The 16412-nt window shown below is 49.2% G+C and overlaps 1 protein-coding gene across 5 annotated transcripts in view; it reads right to left on the bottom strand.

Annotated features, from left to right (window-relative positions):
* Nucleotides 1–502: 502 nt before the first annotated feature.
* The window catches only part of EXOC6B (exocyst complex component 6B), a 242439-nt gene continuing 226529 nt past the window's right edge, over nucleotides 503–16412 (bottom strand). For 4 of the 5 annotated variants that reach the window (XM_090139927.1, XM_090139931.1, XM_031588119.2 and 1 more), the window contains 2 exons: nucleotides 8442–8554; nucleotides 503–3874 (listed from right to left, as the gene is read on the bottom strand). In XM_090139927.1, the coding sequence (XP_089996053.1) occupies nucleotides 3748–3874; nucleotides 8442–8554 (240 nt within the window). In that variant the 3' untranslated portion in view covers nucleotides 503–3747. Of the gene's footprint in view, nucleotides 3875–8437; nucleotides 8555–16412 lie in introns of those variants that run through there. The other variant, XM_090139929.1, reaches the window with a different exon arrangement.

Genomic DNA, 16412 nt, shown 5'->3' with positions numbered 1-16412 from the left:
TAAAGTTAAACCTAATTTACTAATTTTTCCCCTTATTGTGCAACAACTTGTGCAAAAAAAGCTGTCTTCACCACATCATTAGTTTACAAAATCACGCTCCTCCACCTCAAAAAGGCAACAACACAAACAGCCAGTAGGCACTGAGGGATGGGATGGGGACTGGATTTGGGATAGGGATGGGGTTGGCGATGGGAATTGGGATGGCAATGGGAACTGGGATGGGGATGGGGATTGGGGTTGGGATTGGGATGGAGATTGGTGTTGAGGTTGGGATGGTGATGGGGGTTGGGATAGCAGTGGGGATTGGGGTTGGTGTTGGAATTGGGATGATGATGGGTGTTGGAGTTGGCATGGTGGTGGTGGTTGGGATGAGGATGGGGATTGGGACGGTGATGGGGGATTGCTGTTGACATTGGGATGGTGATGGGCATTGGGATCACAATGGGGATTGGGGTTGGTATTGGGATGACGATGGGGATTGCTTTGGGGATTGGGATGGCGATGGGGATTGGGATGGCGATGGGGTATGGGGTTGGTGTTGGGACTGGGATGGTGGTGGAGGCTGTGGTTGGGATGAGGATGGGGATTGGGATGGTGATGGGGACTGGGGATGCGATTGAGATAGCAGTGGGGATTGGGGTTGGGATTGTAACGGAAATTGGGATAGAGATGGAGGAGGGAGTGTTCAAAGCTGTTCCCTTTATGATTTGCTCTGCAGCTCGGTGCCTTAGAGGTGTCCCAAAAAACTATTCCAAGGAGGTTTTAAGGAAAATAAGGAAAATAAGAGAAATGGATGTTTCTCAGGAAGGCAACCTTTGTTTTTCTTCGTTTTTTTTTCTTTCTTTTTTTTTTTTTTTCCTTTTTTTTTTTTTTTTTTTTTTTCTTTTTAATCCAATGGTGCTGAATTGTTCGCCAAGCTATGGGGAGAAGGAGGCTGATCCACTCCTTACTACAGCCACTGCTTTGAAACCTAAGGAATGACCAACGTATGTACATGGATGTGTTAATAGCAGCATTATTTGTTCTGGGGGTTGCAAACTGATGGTTACAGCAGTGGGTTCAGCCTCTGCCTCCCCCCAGATCACAAATTTATAGCAACAACCTTTCCCTCATAAGCAATACCATCCGTATCAGAGGATACCAGTCATTAGTAAGCGATTTAGAGGGGACTTTAAACGTCTTCCAGGGCTTTTTAAGCAGTCTGTTTAAAAGATTAATTTTATTTTGAAGGGATGGAGCTGCATCTCTCGGAACAAAAAGTTAATTAGGACCAGAGCACCAAAATTCCATTTTTCATGGCCGTGATGTGACTTGTGGTTAGGTGCTTGACCTCCCGAGATCAGAAACTCCCTGAATCTGATGGGGCTGGGCTGAGCTTTCCCAGCAGCACATCCCAGTTGCCAGCCCCACTCCCTGGAGCAGAGCTCACCCTGAGCCACAGCCACTCTGGGATACTTAATGCAATGCAGGAGCTGCTCCTTGGGGATAAAAAACCCAGATTCCAAGCCAGGAGCTGACTGCTTTCCCCAGCTCATAGGGGTGATGCTGCCTGGTCCTGCTCCCTTCTCCCTGCTGGAGGAAAATCCTCAGTGTGCAAAAGGCACCTCCTCATCCAGCAGCGACGTCAGTGGCTGAGAAAAGCTATTAGAAATTGGGTTTGACAGTCTATCCTCCCACTAATAAAAACTGGAAACACCAGAGTGCTCTATTTGTCATGCTTGCTGATGCTCTGTTATGCCGTTGCCAGCATCCGTAGCAGCGTGATTCTGAAGTGTTTTAAAGTGCTTGTGACTGGATGGCCCTCCACTGAGTGCCTCGTGCACTGAAACCTCCCTCCTCCTCCCACCCTGGGGTTTTTGCTTCAACCTCTGAGCTCTGCTGCTCAAAGGATGCTCAAAGCAGATGGTCCCACCTGCTTCTGCCACCACTTGTCCCCTGTCACCTGTCCCTAGCTGGAGGGTCCCCTTGGGTGGATCACATCATACGGTCCCTTGCTGACCACACAACTGTCATCCATCTGCTTCTTTTTTTTTTCCCATCCTTCTTACATGTATTTCGAAGAAAGTACCCTTCAATCCTCTCAAAGAAAGGAGCCATAAAGCCAAGTTCCAGCTCTTCCCTCGTATTAATGGACATAATGCACTGGTTGTGGTGGCTGGAGGTTGTGGTGATGGGACAAAGCCCCACGAGCTCATTGCTAGTAATGTGCCTATTTCAAGGTTCATGCACCCTTACCAAAAAGAAATCAAAGCAGTACTGCTGAGGAACAAAGAAGGAAGGCGACACACCACTGCTTCGTGCATCCATGGAGCCAAAAATACAAAGCCAGAAGTGCTCGTGGGGAGAAAGCAAAGAGCCCAAATGCCCCCTTCTGCAGCCTCAGCTGGGTGACACACGGACAAATCCTGCCCCTGTGCAGCTCAGGACCCTGCAATGGGGAGCTGAAGGGGAACAGAGGTGTTAAAAAAGGCCCTGCCATTCACAATGAGGGTTTGAATTCCCTCCAACACAGCCTCAGGGTTTGGTAGTGGGGGAAGCGGCCGGATAAGCTTTCACCTGCGGTAAGGAAAATCAAAAGGGGAATGAAAAGATAAGGGCAAAAGTCCCTTCTCTCTGTAACCTGAAGCCCGGGATTAACATCCTGTTGATAACATGACGTGGTCCTCAAAGACTGCCTTGATTTTGGCAGATGATGCACTGGTAGCTCTGGAGCATAGAGCAGAGCAGAGCTCTGTCATTCAGAGCCATGCTGCTGGTGCACAATGCTACTCCAGGGGGAACCTCATGCACCCCACATTTGGGGGACATCCCCATGTTGGAGGGATGTGCTGGAGGCACAGGGATGTGGCACCATGGCAGCAGGAAGGGAGGATGGGAAAGCAGAACTGCAAACCAGCACGGAAAGGAAAAGCAAAGCAGAGTGTTGTACAGTTCTCTCCTAGCACCCAGCCCAAACTGACCCCATAAGGCACCTCAACCTCTCCTATGCAACGAGGAAGCACTTGAAGTCCTTTTACACCCAGTGCAGGGCCACAAGACACCACCAGGTCCCAGAAGAAAAGCTTGGGGTGCATCATCTCTGAGCAGTGCCACCACACACACCATAGGGTCACAGCTCCCAAGAGCCACCCGTGACCCAGGGTGGGTGGGAATCAGCCCTTATGGGAAAAGGGGAGAGAGGCTGAGAAATCACTGCTTCTCCTCCTACACAAACCCAACATGTGTGATGGCAAGGCAAGCTGAGGAGCGACCCTCCTGAATGCGTGCTCCTTTGAGCAGAGCCAATGAGAAGAACCTGAAACCACAGCTCCTCCCTATACTTCTTGTGATCCCTTGTTCTGCAGCTGAATAACTTAACGAAAGGAAGTCAAACCAATTCTTTGAATTTGGCTTACAAAAAAAAAAAGAAAAAAAGAAAAAAAGAATAAAAAAAAGAAAACCCAACCCACCCACACGCACACACAAAAAATACCCAACCAACCCGTCGTCTGGGTGTGAACTTCTCGCTCAGGCTTCAGGTTTTCCCGTTGCTTTGCAAACCCCTGAAAATAGGAGTTCAGAATGGTGACTGCTGACACCACACCTCCTCTCCACCAGCAGCATGCCACCTACCTGCCCCGGGATTATTTAACAATGTTTTGTCAGAAGGGTGGGTTTCATCCATACTATACAAGCGAATACAAAAATACATCTGTTCTCTTTGAACAAGGATCCCAAGTCCAGGCGTGGGGAAAGGCTGTGGGTCCCTCATGAGTGATGGCTGTTGATGAGGCCGCGGAGCTGCTTGGCCACTGTGTCTATCAGCTTCTGCTTGTCCCGTTCGTTCTTCCGAAACTGGGCAAAAACGTTGTTCTTCCGGCTCGTGTCCCTCATCCTGAGCAGAGAACAGAGAGGTTACAGTACGTGCAGCGATGCTATGGGTGCACCAAGAGAAGCTTGCGGCTGGTAGAGCAAAGAGGAGATGGTCTGTAGATCTGTAGACCTGTAGATCTACAGACCATCGCCTTGGGTCTAGCCTCAAGCTTTATCCACCCCATGGGCCAACCCCAGCTCGTGGCACCTGCCTCAAAGCCAAGGCACTGCACCAATCCTGAGCCCCTAACGCCTCTCATTCTCCCCTTCATAAAATCATAGAACGGTTTCAGTTGGAAGGAACCCTTAAAGGCCATCTGGTCCAACTCCCTTCCAATGGATGGGGACACCTACAGCTCCACCAGATGCTCAGAGCTCCATCCAGAACGTCCTTACGTGTTCCAATGTCCTTACGTGTTAAATGAGTACTGTAATATTAGGAGGATCAGGAAATTAAAAAATTAGCACAAAATCCACAGCATGAATGATTCTTTTTGACATGGTGCATTGCATGCAGCCAAGAGATGCAGCTTTTGGGGCAGCCGTCAAGTTTCAGACTTGTGGACTTAACTTTACAGGATGTTCAAGGAAGGAATCCAACATTAGCTCCTCCAGTTTACAAACCTCAGGGAGATTTGTATTTCCTTCAATTGCATCGGTCTCCATGAGGTCCTCAAGCTCAGGACCAACAAGGCACAGTGCTGGGACAGGACCAGAATAACACAGAATGATAGGGGTTGGATGGGGATCATCGAGTCCAACCCCCAACACCTGGGCAGCTCCATTCCTCTCTGGCATGCAAAGCTTGGCATTCATGCACGTTTGCATTCGCAGATGCATTTTGGGGGCCCAACATCTCATTGCATGGCTCAAGCAGGGCGTGTGCTGGGGAGTGGAACCACCCCATAAGGGTCAACGTCAGCAGAGCCTAAAGGCATTGGGCTCCAAGCACCCAGCCTGCTGGGCACTGCTCTCCATAATACCCTAATTTGTAACTGGTTTTGATGGTAAATCAGATCTGGCAGAGACAGATGGCTTTGGATGAGCCACATCAGCCTGTGTTTTTGGCTCTGGGTACTTCAATGAAGCATAGAGTGACCAGGACACAGAGATGATGGGCTCTGGAAGCACGGCAGTTTATCAGATGGAGGGTTTTGTGTTATCAGAGCACAAAACAAACCTCTTCAAGCTCATTTAACCTATTAAAAAAATATATCTACGATTTTCCGTGCTTCAGTCTTCATAAAAAGGAGCCAAAGGGAATCTGAAATGTTCCAAAAACCATCCAGCTTGGAACTGAAAACATGATAACAACCTCATCCCAAAGGCTAATTTGCTATAGTTGTAAGTGCCCAAAGGCACAGGATTATAATCGAGCTGCTTTCCCAACAGTAACCAGATAGCTTGCAGCAATTTTATTCAGCAAAATAAGCTGGGTTTTTTTTTTTTTTTTCCTTCCTTTCTCTTTATGTATTTATTTTTAAACTGAAGTAGCTTGCCAGCTGCTCCCAGCCTTGGAACCAGACAGAAAGAGGGGATTTTTGAGTCACACTGATTACAGGTGCTGCGGCACTGGGAATTTTGGTAACCACCACCCTGCTGCAGGACATCACCCCTCCCTCAAACACCTTCCCATAGAGCTGAGAGCTCCATCTCCATCTCACAGGTTGTGCAGGGACACCAGATGTGCTGGAAGCAAACCTGCACCTTGAGAAACCTCCACCTGTGGCCGTCCCATGGGCAAAAAAGCACTGAGTTTCTTCTGCCCGGTGATACCCGTAAGTAAGGAAGGCATGGCATCCTCTGCCTTAGCAGCCCCAAAATCTCACAGAAGATGCTCAGGTGCAGATTTATTTCCATGAGATGTTTCTCAAGAACTGCATGTTTTATGGAAGGAAATTTTGAGTGATTGGGAAGGAGCTGCAAGGAGAAAGCTGTGGGATCGGGGTGACCAAGCACTGCTGGCAATGCACTGACCCCATCCCAACTGGGATGAAACAGGAGCTGCTGGTATCTCCCATGTGGATTTGGAGGCACAAAGCTGCTACCAGCCCCACTTCCCCAATGAGGAACATGCCTGCAGAACACAAAGTCCTGCAACAACTACAGGTGCGTGCTTCCCCACTGTGTGCAATGGGCATTTCCCACCTACACCCAACTGTCACTCAAGGTGAGAGGGATCTTTTCTATAGAGAAAAGGGTTACAAAACTGCTGGGTGCCAACCAGCTGCATTAGTGTTGCTGTCAGGGAGCAGGGCTGGGACACGGCATGTTTACTCAGGGCTCATTGCTGCTCGTAGAGCAAGAGCAAGCCTGAGCCCGTGTGCGCCTGCAGGGATGGAGCAGAGGGTTTCTCCAAAGGGTGATGGTGTCAGCATGAGGGACGCCCAGCAGGTGGTTGGGTTGGGAGGGCAGCTTGGAGGCCATAGATGGAGAAACAGCCTTAAAAAAAGCCAGGTTTATCACAGTCTCTTAGAATTAAAGGATGGCGAAGGTTGGAGGGGACCTCAAAGATCATCTGGTTCCAACCTCCTGCCATAGGCAGGGTTGCCAACTTCCAGATCAGGCTGCCCATCCAACCTGGCTTTCGATGCCTCAAGGGAACCACAACCTCTGTGGCTAATGTGTTCCAGTGCCTCACCACCATCACAGGGGTCAACACTGGGGTGCCGTGTGCCAGCCCCGTTCTTTTCCAGCCTTGGGCTGCAAGAGCTGGGCGACGTGGTTCTAGATAGAGCTATGCATCCTAACACTGGGAACAGGTTGGAAACAGAGGCAGATCTTTAGGGGATCCACACTATTGTGCCTGCAGGACAGTTGAGGCTGGTTGTGTAATGCAGTCCCTCTGTGCTGGCCCAGGAATTAAAAGTAAGAAGAAGGGAAAGAGCTCAATGCTGTCCCCACCCCTGTCAACAAACACCGCCTTAAATAGAGCCAAGCTTTGTTTAAATTAATCTATAAGAGAAAAAAAAAAAAAAAAAAAAAAAAGCGAGGCAGTCAAAGCTCCTCTTTTAGTTCTAATTAGTGCATTTGAGACGATAGAGTTACCAGAGGGAACTGTTTCAAAGGCAGCTTGCATTTAGATCATTTAGTGCTCCATTTAAATCAAACAATAAAGTCACTGCAAGGTGAGGGTAAAAGCCCAAGCAAGCAGCATACTTACACTCGTGATATCCTATGGGAGATGTGTGATTAGGAAAAGAGATAATCATGAGAACAAGTTACACAACCCGGCTGCTTCGTGTCCAAACGTTCAGCTTTCTTTTTTTTTTCCATTTTATGGATAGCTCTGAATATACTGCACTCTTTTGCACCATGGAGGATGGAGGGCTGCAAATATACTGCAGATGATGCAACGTATTGCACGATGCACATATAAAATATGGCTATAGTGTATAAAAGCGTTTTGCACTGACACAGTGCTCCACTGCAGACCCAGCAGCCTTTGGATGCTGTGGGTTGATTTGAAATGAGCCAAGGAAGGGAGGAGGTGCGGTTGAGTGGACTGCAGACAGCACAGACCCACATCCAAAGCCTCAAAGCACTCCCAGTTTATGCTTCTAAAGGCTTAACCCCAACACCAAACTGGGCATCTTCTACTCTACGTGCAACAGAAGCGAGAGGTACTCTGAAAAACTCAAATTCTACCCAAGGATCTGATTTCACATTAAACCAAACCAAAACCCAACCACCAGCTCGCTCATCCTGCCCACTCCTCCATGCCAGACCCAGCCATGGAGTGGCCACAGAATGAGGAAATCAGGAATTATTCTTTTGGGCTTGTTACTTTGCTGGTGAGGTGTGATGGAAGCAAAGGGGCAGAGCAGGGCTGATCCTCCTGGTGAGGATGAGTGACTTGGTGAGGACGAGTGACCTGGTGGCACTTGTCTCTGACAGCAGGTACGTGCTGGAGGGGTTACCAGGGCAGTGAACCCCACTATTTGGGACTGAAGCCAACATGCTGCTTCCATGCCCGAGTTCATCACGTGGCCTGGGATTTTCCAAGTCTGGAATTATTAACTGTGAGCTGCTCAGAGCATGGATTGGGCTCAGAGGACTGCCAAACCCTCTCTCTGCTCCAGGGTGCATCTCACCTCTCCACAGAGGACACATGGAGATGGCCATTGAGGTCAGCTGTTCCTCAGCTCCAGGCTTGGCTTGCACATTACCTCCTGGGGCAAGTGCAAAGTGCAGGCTTCAATGAAACTGAGATTCACCCTTAGCAGAAAATGTGGGTCCTGTCCTCTCTAAGAGCCTTGGAGCCACCTAAGGATATTCTTTCTGTCCCATAGCTGGGATTTTAGTGTATGACCCTCTTGATGGAACCAGAAAACAGAGCAATGAGTGCCTTCAGGCTGGCCATTTTCATATGATTTTGGGGGCTAGCTTGAGATGCTAGTGGAAGTCTGTCATAGAACGAGGAAAACTCTGCTTAAGAACGAAGCAAAAATAGAAGTCCTTAACCAAATCAATGCTTCTTGATAGAAAAACTGGAGTTTAGTGGGATAAAGGACTTTGTCAGCACTCCCACTGCTCCGAAACCTTCATTTGGGGCTGAAAATTGTTAGGGTGCCCCTTGCTGCACTCACTTCTCCAGCAAGACGAGTGCTGTGGTGGGGTTCACCCGGAGGTATTTGCAGGTGGGTTGCCCGTAGTCAGCCAGGTACGTCGACCAGTCCCACTGGATGAACAGATCCAGGAGCTGCAGGGAAGAAAAACAAACAAAAATAAGGTGGTGAGCAAGCAGGTGGCTTATCTGAGTCATGGCAAAGGTCCCGGAAAGGTGGTGTTAATCAGAAAAGCCATGTTTTGCAGTTTTAACCTCCTTTAGCCATATTGCATGCCTGATGTGCTACCCTATTGGAGGGTATGAAGACTGAGGCACCCCAAGAAACTTGTTGGCAGAACCTGAAAAGAGATGCAGTGCTTCACCTCAATGGGATTTGTGATTTCCAAGGCAGCAGACCTAAAGGAGAGCTCTCACATCCCCCACACTGCAGTGGGCTCCCTTCTCCCCTGACCCATGACCACTTCCCATCCAACATGGCTGGGGATGCTGCGCTTTGTGGGAAGGCATCAGCACATCTGGTGGTGGGGATGGGTTGGTGGTTGGATAGATGATCTTAGAGGTGTTTTCCAACTTAAAGATAGAATCAAAGAATAGAATAATAGAACCACCAAGGTTGGAAACAACCTCCAAGATCATCCAGTCCAACCCACCACCAACACAACCCCACTAAACCATGTCCCTTAGTGTACCAGAGGTGGTACTGGAGATACAGGAAGAGAGTGAACTGAGACATTTACCTATGATTTTTCCTATTTCTCAGCAGACAGTGGAAGTCTCAGCTTTGTCAAGAAATGGTTTTCAAAAACCATGATGCAGATGTGCTTAAATCTGCTTTTTAAGGTCATAACAGGGTCTGCTGCGATAGGACAAGGGGAAATGGTTTCAAGCACAAAGAGGGGAGATTTAGATTGGATATGAGGAAAAAGTGTTTTACAATAAGGGCAGTGAGGCACTGGAAGGTGTCCCAGAGAGATGGTGGTGCCCCATTCCTCAATGTCAGGCTGGATGAGCACCTGATGGAGCTGTGGGTGTCCCTGATCATTGCAGGGAGTGGGACCAGATGGCAGACCAGATGGCCTTTGAGGGTCCCTTCCAACGCAAGCCATTGTATGAGTCTATGGTTCTACAACAGTGCCCGTGTTTTTGCATAATCATCACAGAATGGCCTGGGTTCAAAAGGACCACAATGCTCATCCAGTTCCAACCCCCTGCTGTGTGCAGGGACCAGACCAGGCTGCTCAGAGCCACATCCAGCCTGGCCTTGAATGCCTGCAGGGATGGGGCATCCACAACCTCCTTGGGCAACCTGTTCCAGTGCATCACTGTGTGAAAAACTTCCTCCTAATCTCCAACCTAAACCTCCCCAGTCCCAGTTTCAAACCATCCCCCCTTGTCCTATCGCTATCCACCCTCATAAGCAGCCGTTCCCATTCCCGTTTATGTGCCCCCTTCAAGTACTGAAAGGCCTTGGAGGGGAACGCACGGCTCATGACAAGCAGCCACGGTTCCCCCTGTCCCTGTGACCGCTCTATTGTGGCTCAGGGCTGCCAAGTGCCGACGTCTTCATCGGCAGCAGCCAAGCGTCCCGGCGCCCGCCCCATAAGGAAGGGCCCCATGGTATTGTCTGCCCGTGGCCGTCCCCAGGCGAAGCGAGGGCCATAGAGGCCTCATTGTGCCCCCGCGTCTCCATGGTTTTCCTGAAGGCTCAGGCGCTGTTTAACAACACAACCCGCCCGGCAAAGAACGGGGATTTGGCTCCTCGAAGACCTCAAGGTACAAAACAAAAATGTGCAACAAGATTCTTTTTGACTATGTAGGTCAGAGCAAAGAAAAGAAGCTGTCGGGAACAATCCCCAGCGCTGGCGGGGGGGACGGATTAGCCGGGACCTCGGAGGGCTCTTCCAGCCCGCGGTTTTGTGCTGCAGGTCGGCTACAAACCAGGGCTGCACATTGTTGGGAGTCTTTTTATCCAAAGGGCACCCTAAAGCCGCAGCCTGGAGTATGACTTCATGTGCTCCTTCCACCCCACGATGCTTCCAGCAGGTCTGTCCTGCACTGGGGATGGCTGTAGGGGCTGCAGGATGCCCTGTAGGGCAATAAAAGAGGGGTAGAAAGAAGAAGGCGGAGGTTAGAAGTGAGTTAAGGAAAAAAAGCACGAGGGGCTGTGATTGTGCAAAGGTGCTGGTGAGGCTGTAACTCAAGTGCTGTATTCAGTTTTGGGCCCTTCACTACAAGAAAAGCACTGGAGCGTGTCTGGAGAAGGGCAGCAGAGCAACGAGGGATCTGAAGTGCAGATCTTATGGAGAGAGGGTGAGGGAATGAGATGGGACAGACTGGAGAAGAGGAGGCTCAGGGGAGACCTCATGGCTCTGTAACTGCCTGAAGGAAGTTGGAGCGGGGTGGGGGTTGACCTCTGCTTCTGGGTAACAACAGGACAAGAAGTGATGGCCAGGGGAGGGTCAGGTTGGATATTAGGAGACATTTCTTCTCCAAAAGAGTGGCACAGACTGCATAGGGAGGTGGTGGGGTCACCATCTCTGGAGGTGCCCAAGAACCGTGGAGATGTGGCACCGAGGGCCATGGGCAGTAGGCATGGTGGGATGGGTTGGGGTTTGGGCTTGGGGATATTAGAGCTCTTTTTCAGTCTGAATGACTCTACGACTGTAAATAAGCACCATCCTAAACACAAACCCACCCAGGCTGGACCTTGGAAGGGCACAAGCAGCACTGAGGGTGCCCAGGGCTGAGCACAGTGGGCACTGCAGGGCTCAGCCATAGGCACAGGTCGGAGCCAGGGGAGAAAGGTGCTGCAAGAGGGAGCTGTCTCTGGACGATTTATCTGTCACATAAATGTGGTTTTATTGCTTTTACTGTTTAAACTTTTCACCTCTGCTGCTAAATCTGAATGACACCAGGAAAAAAAAAAAAAAGAAATAAGGAAAAGAGAAGAGCGTCTGCACGGCGGCGCTGGGCAGCTCCACGGCTGCAGCCGCCTTCCAGGGGAGATTCCAAATAAAATATGCAAATACCATTAATTCTTCAAACCAGAGTCTGCTTTTCAAGGCTATAAATCAAAGCTGACAGGGCGCACACTGGAGGAAAGGAAAAGAAGAGGGGGGAATAAAAAAAAAGGGAGCTTTTATTGCGGCGATAGGAAAATGCAATAACTGCGTGCTCAGCTGCAAGCCTGCAGCTGCAAAGAGTTCACATAGGAGAGCTGTTTGTGCTCAAGTGTGTGTTTGTACGAATGGAGAAGTGGAGAATGGAAAGGTACAGGAAAACAATCTGGTTTTATGCATTCACACACGTGTATATATATATATATATAACCCCAATGAACATGGCTGCACTGGGAATGGAAACTGGTGTCTGTGTCACCATGGGCCTTGCACAGACCTGGGAGGTGATGCACGGTGCCTAGAGCTGAAAATGGTGGCAGGAAAGGAAGATTCAAGGTGAAAAGTAATGCAGAGAATAGAGACTTATCCTATGGACAATGGGTTGGTATCATAGGGCTGAGCTGACATGGGACGATTTGGCCCCAAGGACCTCTCCCCACCTCTTCCCACTAAGACACAAAGTCCAAGAACCATTGCAGAACCTTCCTGCATCCCTGACTTCAAGCAACGCCTGGCTCTGCTAACTTCTTCCTCTTCAGAACTGATGGCAGAGGTATTTTCAATGCCTGCTGGGTGAGAGAGGCACATCTCAGTGTAAAAGTGCCATTGCTGCCTCTTCTCTTGTGGCTACATCTTCCTCTGTGTCTCAGCCGCTCTGCTTTTTAATATCCTGACTCCTTCAGGCTGAGTTCATGCTGAAACTGTTGGTATTTATGGAAATATATTTATAAAACAGCTGTTGCCAGAGGCTGGCTGGCACAAGTCTCACAGCTACGCAGCAACCAGATGGTGTAAGGGAAACCAACCCCATCCTGAAGAGGAACTCTCCCCTTGTTTCAAGGTCTACAGATGTCAGCTTGAAACCCTTCTTCCAGTAAAAATACAACATCCTCCACACCAGTATCTCCTCCCTTTTCATCCCCTGCGATATTTACTCTCAGCAACACCAGAGAGCATCAGAAAGGCTTGAACAGGGCTCTCCAGAGCATCAACAGACCCACCACCAACAAAGGATGGGAAGCATCCAAGATAGGAAATCAAACCTCCCAATAAAAGCCCAGTTTGGGAAAATCTCACACCTCTTTTAGTCCTTTTCCCTCTGCTTTTCTGTGGTGCTCAAGGCTCACGAGATGGGTGCAAAGCATGGTGCATTGCTACTGCTGTGTCTCCTGTAAAGCAACACCTGCCAGTAAAAACCCAAAGCGTGGCGGGGGATGAAAAGGGGAAGACGACTTGTGACCATTCGTGACCACTTCATAGAATCACAGAATCATTAAGGTTGGAAGAGATTGACCAAGGAGGCTGTGGATGCCCCATCCCTGCAGGCATTCAAGGCCAGGCTGGATGTGGCTCTGGGCAGCCTGATCTGCTGGTTGGTGACCCTGCACATAGCAGGGGGTTGGAACTGGATGAGCATTGTGGTTCTTTTCAACCCAGGCCATTCCAGGATTCTGTGATCAAGCCCAATCGTCAACCCATCCCCACCATCTCCACTAATCATGTCCTTATGTTTATTGGATGCTGTTCTAAAAGGCACAGTTACCACATTCCCTTCTTTTCCTAATCATCTCCAAGTTTGATGCTCTTCCTCCAGCATCACTGCGGGCAGCAAGCAGAATGAACAGCCTTGACCCAACGCCTTCTACAAAGCAGCCATGCTTCAGCTTGCAAGAGATCACATCGTTGCCTTATAATCCTAAATCTCTTCTTTAAAAAGTACATTTTGTTGACCTGACACCACAGCTCCACTGATGAAAGGTGACAGCAAGAGGCTTGGATCCTACCAGCGTCACAACTAAACCCGCCTGAATGAAGAGACAAGCAGCTCCCAGAGGGACCACAAAATACCCAGCTAAGAATATTGAATATCTCCATGAAAAGCAGAAGAAACCATTGGATCCAACCCAGTGCCATGTCCCAGTTTGCCCATGCCCATGCACACAACCATCCCACGGCCGATCGCTCAGCCCCTGATGCCTCCCAGTGGGGTGACTACAGAGCACAAAGCCCAGGGAGCTTCCCACCCCAGCAGCCACAGACAAGTACATTCAAAATCATTTATTTTGGGGAGGTTGCCATTATGCCTCATGGGAAAGTAATACTGAAAGGAGAAAGAAATACTCGACCCCACGGGGAGACGTGGGTTTGGGCGAGAGCATCACGAAGAAGAAAAGGCACTGGGAATTGGAACATGATGTTTGCTTGTTTACTTGTGAAAGACACACAGGGTAAAATCATGGCCTAAATGAAAGCAGCAGTAGATTTGTCACTGATTTCACTGGAAGCTAAGCTTCTTTCTAAGGAAGGAGTGCAAAGGAGTGCCTAGCACTGCAGTAACCTTATGCTGCGCTGGCTGCACAAGCCAAGTGATGCATAAAGCAAGACATCAACACACATGGAGGCCAGGGGAAGTTGGTTTTGTCCTAGGTGCTTATCAGAACTCAAAGGAACTCATTTAGACTGGAGGTGCAATACTATCCAGCCTGCTTGGGTCGCTCTGAAGACCCAAATCCCTGCAGAGGTCCCACCTGGGGCTGTCATTCGTCCTCACGGCTCAGACAGAAGAGCAGAAAACCAACGCCACGTTTCTCATCTTGCACCTTAGCTGGATTTATTTTGCAAGTTAAGGCAGCAATTTTATCTTTCCATCTTTTTTTTTTTTTCTTTTGCTTTTCTGCTATCTGTAAAAGTTCTTGGGGGAAAAAAAAAAAAAAAAAAAAAAACACCAAAAAACCTATGAGAAGAATCTGGAAAGATTTATGGCAGAAGGGACAGAGTACGTATCAGAGGGAGGTTTGAGACTGACAAAGCCCTTATTTGTCCAGTCTGGGTTATTTTCAGGCTTCTACAATTGCCTGTTTATAGGTCTGCGTTTCTTACATCAGGCTCCCAGGGGAAGGTCTCCAAAAAGTTTTCCGTGTGCACAGAAAGGTCTTCTGCTTTTCCATCTGCAAATGTTCATCATTTATTAGGAGGAACCCCCTTCGCCTCCCAGCCTCCCACATCACAGCACACGAAAGAACTGCTGGACTTCAACAACACCAATGTGGAGCAGCAGAATCACTGAATCACAGAATGGTTTGAGTCGGAAAGGACCTTCGAGGGCTATCTGGTCCCACTGTCTGCAGTGAATGGGGATACCCACAGCTCCATCAGGTGCTCACAGCCTGACCTTGGGTGTCTCCAGGGATGGGGCACCCACCACCTCTCTGGGAAACCTGTGCCAATGGTTCAGAGCCCTTATCGTAACAAACTGCTTCTTTATATCCAGCCTGCATCTCCTCTCTTTCAGCCTGAAACCATTTCCTCACATCCTAACACAACAGATACTGCTGAAGAGTCCGTCCCCTTCTTTCTTCCAGCCCCTTTGGACACTGAAAGGCTGCTCTCAGGTCAGCACCAGGCTGAAGGGTGGGGGTACGGAGGATTAACGCATCACAGCATGGTGACAGCCTCGAGGGCTCCTGGAAAGTCCCTTCGGCTCCATCTGTGCTCCTGCTGGCTCTGCTGGGGCAGAACCATAGCCTTAGTCACCGGGCTGGAGTGCTGCCTGTGGGGAAGGCTGGATTGAATTCTAGGGAAATCCCACGTTCCTCCAGCTATCGTAAAGCACCGTGCGATGCCAACTGAAAAAATAACAAAGCACTGCAGATATCCAGCAAAAACACAAGGCGTTGTGAGGTTTCGGTGGTAGCCAAGTGGATGGGGTATTTTATGAACGGGTTAAAGGAAAACAAGTAGACTGGAATGCTGGAATTATCAGCCAATTTGCACCTGTAAAAAATAATTATTTCTACCCACGAGATTCTTCCTGCAGGTTCAGAAGTTTGCACGGTGCTTGCCATGACGAGCAGCTTTCTGCCCTGCAGATCCCCCAGTCTGCATTGGACAAAGAGACAACACTGGGCAGCAGCCAAGAGGAAGCAAAGAGTGCCGGGAGCTGCTCTCGAGGGACTGCTATTGAACAACGCTTCGTGTCTCCATTGACAGCACAAAGGGGGATTCATCGCCGATGCAGGGATGTCTCCTGCAGAACATTCCCATGGCTTCTCCTCGCCACCCGGTACCATGGCAATGGAGGTAATGGGAATGGATTTGGGGCTGGAGGCTTGGGGAATCCTGGGTTGCATCAACTGGGGTGGTAGTAGGGGAGCAGGTAGCGATAGGACAAAGAGGAATGGCTTAAAACTAAAAGAGATGAGAGTTAGGTTAGATGTTTAGAGGAAATTCTCTGTCTAGAGGGTGATGAGGCACTGGTATGGGCTGCCCAGAGAATCATAGAATCATTAAGGTTGGAAAGACCATGAAGATCCCCAAGTCCAACCATTGACCCCCATCATGCCCACTGACCATGTCCCTTAGTGCCACATCTCCACATTTCTCAAAAGCCTCCAGAAGCTGTGGGTGTCCCATTCCCTGGAGGTGCCCAAGGCCATGGATGGGGCTCTGGGCATCCTGAGCTGGCAAGGGGCATCCAGCCCACGGATGGGGATGGGTGGGCTCTGGGGTCCCTTGCAACCCAACCACTCCGTGGTTCAGTCATTCTATGATTCTACGAAAACGCTCAATTCAGCTTCCTGAGGTTGTTGTGCTGTAGGCAATTTTTCTTAGAAGTGAAGAGGGAACAAAAGCATTTTGTGGTTTTGAAGCTGCTTTTGCTATTGGTAGAAAACCCCGTGCTCGGTGTTGAGAGAGAATGGCTTTGTGCCTTCAGTTACCCTTCATCAACAGCACATGTGTCCAACCTGATAGTTTTATGGTTTTGTTGCCTTCTTTTTTTATTTTTTAATAGAAAATGCAATAAAATAAAAGAACTTTTGTTACTTATCCACATTAACGACGTGGCCAAAGGCAATTCCTCTTCACTCAAG

This window comes from Phasianus colchicus, chromosome 4 (genome assembly GCF_987193195.1).
Source record: "Phasianus colchicus chromosome 4, bPhaCol1.hap1.1, whole genome shotgun sequence".
NCBI lineage: Eukaryota > Metazoa > Chordata > Aves > Galliformes > Phasianidae > Phasianus > Phasianus colchicus.
The sequence above is the reverse complement of the archived record's forward strand: the minus strand, read 5'-3'. Positions and strand labels throughout refer to the sequence as shown.